This window comes from Bubalus bubalis, chromosome 2 (genome assembly GCF_019923935.1).
Source record: "Bubalus bubalis isolate 160015118507 breed Murrah chromosome 2, NDDB_SH_1, whole genome shotgun sequence".
Classification (NCBI taxonomy): domain Eukaryota; kingdom Metazoa; phylum Chordata; class Mammalia; order Artiodactyla; family Bovidae; genus Bubalus; species Bubalus bubalis.
Genome location: NC_059158.1, coordinates 78,184,272 through 78,196,739, shown reverse-complemented (window position 1 = coordinate 78,196,739; position 12,468 = coordinate 78,184,272). Strand labels below are relative to the sequence as shown.

The following is a 12,468-nucleotide window of genomic DNA, read 5'->3' as shown; positions in this document are numbered from 1 at the left end:
GTTTAAATGAAAAAATGGGGTGATACTTTAGAGATTTCCACCCAACTAATTCTTGTATTTTTTAATCTTTGTATTATAATGTTTATTTGATACATATAAGCTTAAATTTCAGATCAAGATAGACTAATGTACTTAAAGTTATCTAGGTGGTAACTTCATTCATATTTGGCTCTCAGTAGGATGGTATTAGGCTTCCCAGATGACTCAGTGATAAAGAATCCGCCTGCCAGGCAGGAGACTCAGGTTCCATCCCTGGGCTAGGAATATCCCCTGGAGAAGGAAATGACAACCCACTCCAGTACTCTTGCCTGGGAAATCAGGTGGACAGAGGATCATGGTGGGCTGTAGTCCAGTTTAGCTCAGTTCACTTGCTCAGTCATGTCCAACTCTTTGCTATCCCGTGGACTGCCACATGCCAGGCCTCCCTGTCCATCACCAACTCCTGGAGTTTATTCAAACTCATGTCCATTGAGTCGGTGATGCCATTCAGCCATCCCATTCTCTGTCATCCTATTCTCCTCCTGCCTTTAATATTTCCTAGCATCAGGGTCTTTTCAAATGAGTCAGTTCTTCCCATCAGGTGGCCAAAGGATTGGAGTTTCAGCGTTAGCATCATTCCTTCCAAAGAAATCCCAGGGCTGATCTCCTTCAGCCAAAATAAATTCTCTCACTGTTTCCACTGTTTCCCCATCTATTTGCCATGAAGTGATGGGATTAGATACCATGATCTTAGTTTTCTGAATGTTCAGTTTTAAGCCAACTTTTTCACTCTCGTCTTTCACTTTCATTAAGAGACTCTTAGTTCTTCTGCACTTTCTGCCATAAGGGTGGTGTCATCTGCATATCTGACGTTATTGGTATTTCTCCTGGCAATCTTGATTCCAGCTTGTGATTCCTCCAGCCCAGTGTTTCTCATGATGTACTCTGCATATAAGTTAAATAAGCAGGGTGACAATATACAGCCTTGACGTACTGCTTTTCCTATTTGGAACCAGTCTGTTGTTCCATGTCCAGTTCTAACTGTTGCTTCCTGACCTGCATACAGGTTTCTCAAGAGGCAGGTCAGGTGGTCTGGTATTCCCATCTCTTTCAGAATTTTCCAGAGTTTGTTGTGCTCTTCACAATCAAAGGCTTTGGCATAGTCAATAAAGCAGAAGTAGATGTTTTTCTGGAACTCTCTTGCTTTTTCAATGATCCAGCGAATGTTGGCAATTTGATCTTTGGTTCCTCTGCCTTTTCTAAATCCAGCTTGAACATCTGGAAGTTCACAGTTCACATACTGTTGAAGCCTGACTTAGACAATTTTGAGCATTACTTTACTAGTGTGTGAGATGAATGCAATTGTGTGGTAGTTTGGGCATTCTTTGGCATTGCCTTTCTTTGGGATTGGAATGAAAACTGACCTTGTCCAGTCCTGTGGCCACTGCCGAGTTTTCCAAATTTGCTGGCATATTGAGTACAGCACTTTCACAGCATCATCTTTCAGGATTTGAAATAGCTCAACTGGAATTCCATCACCTCCACTAACTTTGTTTGTGGTGATGCTTCCTAAGACCCACTTGACTTCACATTCCAGGATGTCTGACTCTAGGTTGGTGATCACACCATTGTGATTATCTTGGTCGTGAAGATCTTTTTTGTACAGTTCTTCTGTGTATTCTTGCCACCTCTTCTTAATATCTTCTGCTTCTGTTAGGTCCATACCATTTCTGTCCTTTATTGTGCCCTCCCTATGTGAAATGTTCCCTTGGTATCTCTAATTTTCTTGAAGGGATCTCTAGACTTTCCCATTCTATTGTTTTCCTCTATTTCTTTGCATTGATTGCTGAGGAAGGTTTTCTTATCTCTCCTTGCTATTCTTTGGAACTCTGCATTCAAGTGGGTATATCTTTCCTTTTCTCCTTTGCCTTTTACTTCTATTCACAGCTATTTGTAAGGCCTCCTCAGACAACCGTTTTACCATTTTGCATTTCTTTTTCTTGGGGATGGTCTTGATCCCTGCCTCCTGTACAATGTCATGAACCTCTGTTCATATTTCTTCAGGCACTCTGTCTATCAGATCTAATCCCTTGAATCTATTTGTCACTTCCACTGTATAATCGTAAGGAATTTGATTTAGGTCATACCTGAATGGTTTAGTGGTTTTCCCTACTTTCTTCCATTTAAGTCTGAATTTGGCAATATGGAACTCATGGTCTGTGCTATAGTCAGCTCCTGGTCTTGTTTTTGCTGCCTGTATAGGACTTCTCCATCTTTGGCTGTAAAGAATACAGTCAATCTGATTTTGGTATTGACCATTTGGTGATGTCCATGTATGGGAGTCTTCTCTTGTGTTTTTGGAAGAGGGTGTTTGCTATGACGAGTGCTTTCTCTTGGCAAAACTCTATTAGCCTTTGCCCTGCTTCATTCTGTACTCCAAGGCCAAATTTGCCCATTACTCCAGCTGTCTATTGACTTCCTACTTTTGCATTCCAGTCCCCTATAATGATAAAGACATCTCTTTTGGGTTAGTTCTAGATTGTCAGTCTTCATAGAACTGTTCAACTTCAGCTTCTTCATCATTACTGCTTGGAGCATAGACTTGGATTACTGTGATATTGAATGATTTGCCTTGGAAACAAACAGAGATCATTCTGTTGTTTTTGAGATTGCACCCAAGTACTGCATCAGACTCTTTTTTTTTTTTTTTACTATGATAGCTACTCCATTTCCTCTAAGGGATTCTTGCCCACAGTAGTAGATATAATGGTCATCTGAGTTAAATTCATCCATTCCGGTCCATTTTAGTTCACCAATTTCTAAATTATCGATGCTCACTCTTGCCATCTCCTGTTTCCTGTTGAGTCACGAAAGAGTCAGACACAAGTTAGCAACTAAACAACAGGATGAAGTTACACCTAGATGTGCTTAGTCACTCAGTCGTTTTCGACTCTTTGTGACCCCATGGACTGTAGCCCGCCAGGTTCCTCTCTCTGTGGGGATTCTCCAGGCAAGAATACTGGAGTGGGTTACCATGCCCTCCAGGTGTACCAAAAAATAATGGTACACCTAGATGGTCTGCCGTTATTTTTCTCATGCTAGGTCCATGATTAAATAATTATAGTCAAAAGTTTCTTTCATCTGTCCTGTTATCAGGAGATATACTGAAATGAAAATAATGACTTGGAAGAAATATTCAACATCAGTCTTTGTTGGAGTAATAGTACTCTATCCCCACTTTGAGTAACATTTTCCTTACTATATGAGAGCCACTGAATGTGATGATAAAGGAAAGGTTTCTCTAAAAGTATCCAAATTGTCAGCATGTCTCTAAGCTTTGTATATAGCCACAGAATCTTTGTCTTAGACTCTTGAGGACCACAACCTGTGAGTCCAAGCCTCTCCCTTACTCATTTTCTTCTCCATGCCCAACAGATTTTACTTACTTATCTGGAATCTGATAAGTGGGTTAGTCATTTTTCGCTTCTACTGGCTCCTCTCTCGGGTGGAGGGTAGGGCTCTGATCCTAAGTGTGGAGGGGTGGAGGTAGAGGTGGCCTTCCCAGTGGTCCTCCTGTCGCAGGGCAGCTGTCTAAAAGACAATCAGGCATTTTTCACTGCAGAGTTTAGCCTCTAATTAGCACATTCCCTTGTCATTATTAGGCCTAAAAGATTTTGTTTCCTTCCTACTCTTCAGTTATAGTTTAGAGGCCTTCCTTTTATCTCTTTGTTCTTTTACATAGTCGGGGTGGAGGGAAGAATGTATCCCGCCACACCTACGTGAAGCTCTTGCTGCCCTGTTAGACCTACCTACATTGAAGTTACTGCTTCCACAGGCAGAGCTGATGGACAGGAACAGGGTAAGGGTTTAAATAGTCACTTTGGGACATAATATCTCTTATATGATCAATATTATTCATAGGGCCAACAGCTCAAATAAAGAAGTCCACAGGTCAGTGATGAGATATTAAAAAGAACTCACAGAAATGGTTTTAACCTAATACAGATACAGAGATTAAGCTATAGTGATGGCAGCGGCACTCCAGGGTTTATTCTCTCAGTGTCTGAGTCAGCTTCATACCCTCTACAGCTCCTTTCCTCCTCATAAACTGGACCTAAGGCATTCCAGTGGCACCCCACTCCAGTACTCTTGCCTGGAAAATCCCATGGACGGAGGAGCCTGGTGGGCTGCAGTCCATGGGGTCGCGAGGAGTCGGACACGACTGAGCGACTTCACTTTCACTTTTCACTTTCATGCACTGGAGAAGGAAATGGCAACCCACTCCAGTGTTCCTGCCTGAAGAATCCCAGGGACGGGGGAGCCTGGTGGGCTGCCGTCTATGGGGTCGCACAGAGTCGGACACGGCTGAAGCGACTTAGCAGCAGCAGCAGCAGCAAGGCATTCCAAAAAATCCCTCCATCCTGTGTTCCATCTGTGCCCACTCTTGTTTTAGAGGAGCTCCTAGGCTCCACCTCTGGCTCTGTCTCACCCAGTCTTCAGATTCAGTGATTATTTCCTTAGACTTGATGTTTCAGACTTTCACTCATTCCCACCTTACTTGAGTTGGGGACTCAGATACCAGTTTCCTCTTTTCTTGAACCCTGAATCCTTAGGTCAACCCTACTCACCACTACCTCCCCCACTACCACATGAAACCCAAACTCTGAGAACCAGCCTAAACCAGATCTTTGAGTCTCATCTTCTGTAAGCTTTAACCCCCAAACTCCATTTATCTGGAAATCCAGGCGTGGCAGACAATGTGCTTAGGGCTTCATAAAAACTAATAGAAAATCTGGCAAAAAACTGAATTTTGAAAATGTCTTCTAAATCATCAAAACTGTAATTCCTTACCATAACTCTTAGTTTAATAGAATACTTTTTGCTTATTTTAGTGAAGTTGCTCAGTCGTGTTTGACTCTTTGCAATCCCATGGACTGTGGCCTACCAGTCTCCTCCATCTGTGGAATTTTCCAGGCAAAAGTACTGGAGTGGGTTGCCATTTCCTTCTCCAGGGGATCTTCCCGACCCAGGGATTGAACCCAGGCCTCCTGCATTGCAGGCAGATGCTTTACCGTCTGAGCCACCAGGGAAGCCCTTTGTTTACTTAATCCACCATTTATCTATCTCTCCATCCCTCTAAGCTTTGGAATACTAGATCCAGAGCTGGATACAGTTGGAAATCTGTAATGTTCACATTAAATAAGGAAGTGTTCAACAACTGATAATAGATGCTATTCTCAAGTAAGGCACTAGGTGGAGCATGTGAATTTAAAGGAAATTTTAAGTTGACAGTTCAGTTCAGTTGCTCAGTTGTGTCCGACTCTTTGTGACCCCATGGACTGCAGCACGCCAGGCTTCCCTGTCCATTGCCAACTCCTGGAGTTTATTCAAACTCATGTCCATTGAGTCAGTGATGCCATCCAGCTATCTCATCCTCTGTAGTCTCCTCCTCCCACCTTCAATCTTTCCCAGCATCAGGGTCTTTTCAAATGAGTCAGTTCTATGCTTCAGATGGCCAAAGTATTGGAGTTTCAGCTTCAGCATCAGTCCTTCCAATGAATATCCAGGATTGATTTCCTTTAGGATTGACTGGTTGGATCTCCTTGCAGTGCAAGGGACTCTCAAGAGTCTTCTCCAACACCACAGTTCAAAAGCATCAATTCTTCAGCACTGAGCTTTCTTTATAGTCCAACTCTCACATCCATACATGACTACTGGAAAAACCATGGCTTTGACTAGACAGACCTTTGTTGGCAAAGTAATGTCTCTGCTTTTTAGTATGCTGTCTAGGTTGGTCATAGCTTTTCTTCCAAGGAGCAAGCATCTTTTATTTTCATGGCTGCAGTCACCATCTGCAGTCATTTTGGAGCCCCCAAAAATAGTCTGTCTCTGTTTCCACCATTTTCCCATCTGTTTGCCGTGAAGTTATGGGACCGGATGCCATGATCTTAGTTTTCTGAATGTTGAGTTTTAAGCCAACTTTTTCACTCTCATCTTTCACTTTCATCTAGAGGCTCTTTAGTTTTCTTTGTTTTCTGCCATAAGGGTGGTGTCATCTGTTAACCAGTGACAACAAATTATTTAACTCAAGAAAACTGTAAAAAAATGAAACCAAATTTATTTTGAATAATTTCAACTAAAAATGCATAAATATAAAACCGTGTAACACTTTGAATAAACATGTAATCTAGGGTAATGTCAATTTTAAAATATAAAAATTGGAGTAAATAATTTTTTCTCTTTATTCTCTCCAAACCTTTCCAATATCCAAAGCAGGAAAATGAAGCAGGTAGCAGTTTCAGAGGAACACTAGTTGAGGAAGATAGAGATAGGGCTGGCATATTTTTTTCCCCTGGTTGAGAAAATGAACTGGCCTTTATCAGAGTGGAAATACCTTACATCTACATCAACTTCTAGATTGCTAGTTTCAATTTTGGGAGCAAATAATTCTAGGGAAGTTAATTGCTTAAACACATGAGAAAAGGTCATACATGGCTGATGGCAGCAGGTTAAACCTTTTAAAAGTTTTTTCTTGTTTATAAAATATTACTGGAGATTTTATGAGAATCAAGCTCATGTTTGCAGATAGCATCTGCATAATTCCTGGAGGTTAAATCTGTGAGACAGATAGATTGGTATATAGATTAATTCTACGAGTTCAGAAGATAATAGTTTCAGTCCTTCAATATTGCGTTGTACATGTTCATAGTTAAAGTGAGGACTTTATAGTAGACTTTATTTATTTGTGATACTGCAACTGAGGTTTGTCAGTGCTTCCACTTTTAGTTGGTTATAAAAATGCCACACAGTGTGAAGATTGACATCCCTGTATGCAGATCAGGCTGACTTCAAGTTCAGGTCAGGAGTTACTGGAAGAAAAAAAATTCCTAGGAAACTTGCCATTTTATTCAATGGTATTTTGAATTCTGATTCCCTCAGTCAGCCTGTTACCACGTACCTCTGAGAATACCATGCATTGTGTTTAACATATTTACTTGCATTCAGTACAGGGAGAGAATGGAGAGTCCTTATTCTGGAACCAGGGCTGACTTTCTTTGTTATTAAATTCCTGACTTTCTTTGTTAAAAGATGCTTGAAATAAACTCTAACATAACCTATTTCATATGATTGCAAGCTATAAGTTTAGGAAGGAGATAAACTAGCTGAATTTAATATGATGAGAATTTAATTAGTTTACTAAAAATATGTTACAGTATTTGGTTTTATGATGAACTTTAAGGGAAAAAAACTGATTGGGTTTTATGTGAAGAGGATTTGGCCAGAAATATGGACCTTCTTGCTTTTTTATTTAGCGAAGTGGCTAGATAGAAGCAGCTCTGAGTTTTTATAAAAAGCTGTTTTCCAAACCTATTTTTCTTTCATATCACTAATATGATAGAATAGAGATGAATAAACTGTTCTGTTTAATAACAATTTTTAAATGCTTAGGTTATAAATTTTATTTTATTAAGTAAAATTAAGTTTCATCCACTTTGGAGCTTTATGTGAATTAGCAGCAAAATTGGTTCTAATACTAGAGATGACTAATACCTGCTTAAAATATTCCTTCTTCAAATCTATCAATAATAGGGATCAGGAAGTAACTTCTAATTTAATAGGCAGGAAGTTTTTAAATGCCTGGGGAGCAACAGCCCCTAGAGAAAATCTCACAAATATATGCAAGGGGATGCAGATAAAGATACTGAGTGCTGTTTTGTTTGTAATAGTAAAAAGGTGGAATCAGCCTAAATGCGGATCAATATAAGACTGGGTAAAGAAATTGGTACAGAGGGCATCAGAGGGCAGACACACTGAAACCATACTCACGGAAAACTAGTCAATCTAATCACACTAGGACCACAGTTTTGTCTAACTCAATGAAACTAAGCCATGCCCTGTGGGGCCACCCAAGACGGGTGGGCATGGTGGAGAGGTCTGACAGAATGTGGTCCACTGGAGAAGGGAATGGCAAACCACTTCAGTATTCTTGCCTTGAGAACCCCATGAACAGTATGAAAAGGCAAAATGATAGGATACTGAAAGAGGAACTCCCCAGGTCAGTAGGTGCCCAATATGCTACTGGAGATCAGTGGAGAAATAACTCCAGAAAGAATGAAGGGATGCAGCCAAAGCAAAAACAATACCCAGCTGTGGATGTGACTGGTGATAGAAGCAAAGTCCAATGCTGTAAAGAGCAATATTGCGTACGAACCTGGAATGTCAGGTCCATGAATCAAGGCAAATTGGAAGTGGTCAAACAGGAGATGGCAAGAGTGAACGTCGACATTCTAGGAATCAGTGAACTAAAATGGACTGGAATGGGTGAATTTAACTCAGATGACCATTATATCTACTACTGTGGACAGGAATCCCTCAGAAGAAATGGAATAGCCATCATGGTCAACAAGAGAGTCCAAAATGCAGTACTTGGATGCAATCTCAAAAACGACAGAATGATCTCTGTTCATTTCCAAGGCAAACCATTCAATATCACAGCAATCCAAATCTATGCCCCAACCAGTAACGCTGAAGAAGCTGAAGTTGAACAGTTCTATGAAGATCTACAAGACCTTTTAGAACTAACACCCCCAAAAAATGTCCTTTTCATTATAGGGGACTGGAATGCAAAAGTAGGAAGTCAAGAAACACCTGGAGTAACAGGCAAATTTGGCCTTGGAGTACAGAATGAAGCAGGGCTAAGGCTAATAGAATTTTGCCAAGAGAATGCGCTGGTCATAGCAAACACCATCTTCCAACAACACAAGAGAAGATTCTACACATGGACATCACCAGATGGTCAACACCGAAATCAGATTGATTATATTCTTTGCAGCCAAAGATGGAGAAGCTCTATACAGTCAACAAAAACAAGACCAGGAGCTGACTGTGGCTCAGATCAGGAGCTCCTTATTGCCAAATTCAGACTTAAATTGAAGAAAGTAGGGAAAACCACTAAACCATTCAGGTAGGACCTAAATTAAATCCCTTATGTTTATACAGTGGAAGTGAGAAATAGATTTAAGGGACTAGATCTGATAGATAGAATACCTGATGAACTATGGACGGAGGTTCGTGACATTGTACAGGAGACAGGGATCAAGACCATCCCCATTGAAAAGAAATGCAAAAAAGCAAAATGGCTGTCTGGGGAGGCCTTACAAATAGCTGTGAAAAGAAGAGAAGCGAAAAGCAAAGGAGAAAAGGAAAGATATAAGCATCTGAATGCAGAGTTCCAAAGACTAGCAAGAAGAGATAAGAAAGCCTTCCTCAGCGATCAATGCAAAGAAATAGAGGAAAACAACAGAATGGGAAAGACTAGAGATCTCTTCAAGAAAATTAGAGATACCAAGGGAACATTTCATGCAAAGCTGGGCTTGATAAAGAACAGAAATGTATGGACCTAACAGAAGCAGAAGATATTAAGAAGAGGTGGCAAGAATACACAGAACTGTACAAAAAAGATCTTCACGACTCAGATAATCACAATGGTGTGATCACTCACCTAGAGCCAGACATCCTGGAATGTGAAGTCAAGTGGGCCTTAGGAAGCATCACTACGAACAAAGCTAGTGGAGGTGATGGAATTCCAGTGCACCTCTTTCAAATCCTGAAAGATGGTGCTATGAAAGTGCTGTACTCAATATGCCAGCAAATTGGGAAAACTCAGCAGTGGCCACAGGACTGGAAAAGGTCAGTTTTCATTCCAATCCCAAAGAAAGACAATCCCAAAGAATGCTCAAACTACTGCACAATTGCATTCATCTCACACGCTAGTCAAGTAATGCTCAAAATTCTCCAAGCTAAGCTTCAGCAATACGTGAACCATGAACTTCCAGATGTTCAAGCTGGTTTTAGAAAAGGCAGAGGAACCAGAGATCAAATTGCCAACATCTATTGGATCATCGAAAAGCAAGAGAGTTCTAGAAAAACATCTATTTCTGCTTTATTGACTATGCCAAAGCCTTTGACTGTGTGGATCACAATAAACTGTGGAAACTTCTGAAAGAGATGGGAATACCAGGCCACCTGACCTGCCTTTTGAGAAACCTATATGCAGGTCAGGAAGCAACAGTTCGAACTGGACATGGAACAACAGACTGGTTCCAAATAGGAAAAGCAGTACGTCAAGGCTGTATATTGTCACCCTGCTTATTTAACTTCTATGTAGAGTACATCATGAGAAACACTGGGTGGAAGAAGGACAAGCTGGAATCAAGATTGCCGGGAGAAACATCAATAACCTCAGATATACAGATGACACCACCCTTATGGCAGAAAGTGAAGAGGAACTCAAAAGCCTCTTGATGAAAGTAAAAGAGGAGAGTGAAAAAGTTGGGTTAAAGCTCAACATTCAGAAAACAAAGATCATGGCATCTGGTCCCATCACTTCATGGGAAATGGATGGGGAAACAGTGGAAACAGTGTCAGACTTTATCTTTTTGGGCTCCAAAATCACTGCAGATGGTGATTACAGCCATGAAATTAAAAGACGCTTACTCCTTGGAAGAAAAGTTATGACCAACCTAGATAGCATATTCAAGAGCAGAGAGATTACTTTGCCAACAAAAGTCCGTTTAGTCAAGGCTATGGTTTTTCCTGTGGTCATGTATGGATGTGAGAGTTGGACTGTGAAGAAAGCTGAATGCTGAAGAATTGATGATTTTGAACTGTGGTGTTGGAGAAGACTCTTGAGGGTCCCTTGGACTGCTAGGAGATCCAACCAGTCCATTCTAAAGGAGATCAGCCCTGGGTGTTCTTTGGAAGGAATGATGCTAAAGCTGAAACTCCAATACTTTGGCCACGTCATGCGAAGAGTTGATTCGTTGAAAAAGACTCTGACGCTGGGAGGGATTGGGGGCAGGAGGAGAAGGGGACAACAGAGGATGAGATGGCTGGATGGCATCACCTACTCGATGGACATGAGTTTGAGTGAATTCCGGGAGATGGTGATGGACAGGGAGGCCTGGCATGTCGCAAAGAGTCAGACACGGCTGAGCGACTGAACTGAACTGAGGAAAGTGGAGTGGGTCACAAAGGGATTTAAAACAAACAAGATAAAATATGAGCGTTTCTTGATTCATTGGTGTTTGCTATATTATTCTCTAAAGTTTTCTGTAGCTTTAAAAATTCCCCAGAAAATGGGGAGTGGTGCTGGTGGAAGCAAGAGGGGACCTCAAGGGAAGTACCTTAATGAGAATTATGTGTCTGATGCTGAACAGAAAATAATGTGAGGAAGTACTGTGGTTGGCATTTAAGAAAAGCAGATATGAGTATTTTATGGGCCCATTTGGCAGTGGTCCTCACCGCAGCAGAAAGCTTGAATGCTGGAGCACCCCTTTCCCCTGGAATTTCTGCAGTGATGAGAGAGGGCTGGGGGCCTGGACTAGGCTTGCTCTTCCTGTCCCTTCTCTGAAGTCTCTGAACGTTTTATGTGATAAGACAGTGGCTGATTTGTTCTTGTGGCCTAGTTTCTGATATATTTTTTACTGCCTTAGTACTAATATTCTCTGGATAAACTCTAGGCATGAAAGGATGCACACCAAAAGACCCTATCATGTGGAAGATGCTGAAAAATACTGCCTTGAGGATGACTTGGTCAATATGGAGGTCCTGGATGAGGTACTAAATATTTAATAGGCAATTTTTACCAAGGACATTTGTTTCACACGACTGGTCTGATCTTTCTGTTGTAGACCATGTTCTCCTAAGGTCACTTGAGACTTGGTTTGTGTAGCCCTGGGATGAAACTCAAGGATGTTTGGCTGCTGTGACTATGATCCCGTGTTGTGCTGTGTTCATTTATAGTCCCCTAAATGTCCTAAATGATGAAGAGAAAAGGATTTGGAGTTTTCCCTTGAAGGCTTTTATATTCCAGGCTTAAAAGATGTTTTTATATCAGCTGAAATTATTTTCTGTTTATAGAACAGTGCAATTTAACCCTTAAATTAAGACAGTTGTTTGTTCTTCATAAAGAAGAGCTTCATTTAGGGAAATAGTGAAGCTAATATAGCTTGAATTCCAAATTTGAAAATTGTGATAATCCCCATTTAAAATATGCATGTTTAATAGAGCTGTTAATTGCATTGGGCCTGCTTCTGCTGTTTCTAACTCTGGGGACCCTTAAATGCAATGTATGAATCACTAAAGTGTGTTATAAAAGTGTTCAATTCTACATTCCCACCACATAAATTTTAAGTGTAATGCTTTGAAAAATGAAGTTACAATTTATCTGTACTTTATTAATAGGAATGGCCTATTAAATCGAATTCTGAATAGAACATTTGGATGGGGTCAAACAGTTTTTTAATAATAACAAAGCTCTTGTCGGATACGTTAGTGTTTTTTAGCAAGTCCTAAATAGGCTGAATTCTTTTAAATAGTATATTCCTAATTTTTTTCTTCTTTCAAGGCAAATATCTGCATTTAGGATCATTAGGGTCCTAATCAATAGGGTATGATTTAAATGGACTATTTTAATCTTTTGGAGAA

General features: G+C 40.6%; 1 protein-coding gene across 1 annotated transcript in view; it reads left to right on the top strand.

Annotated features, from left to right (window-relative positions):
* MYO3B (myosin IIIB) overlaps positions 1-12,468 on the top strand; it is a 547,383-nt gene that overhangs the window by 282,941 nt on the left and 251,974 nt on the right. Inside the window, exon 11 of the mRNA XM_045163938.1 lies at positions 11,502-11,598. Coding sequence (XP_045019873.1) covers positions 11,502-11,598 — 97 coding nt within the window. The remainder of the gene's footprint in view (positions 1-11,501; positions 11,599-12,468) is intronic.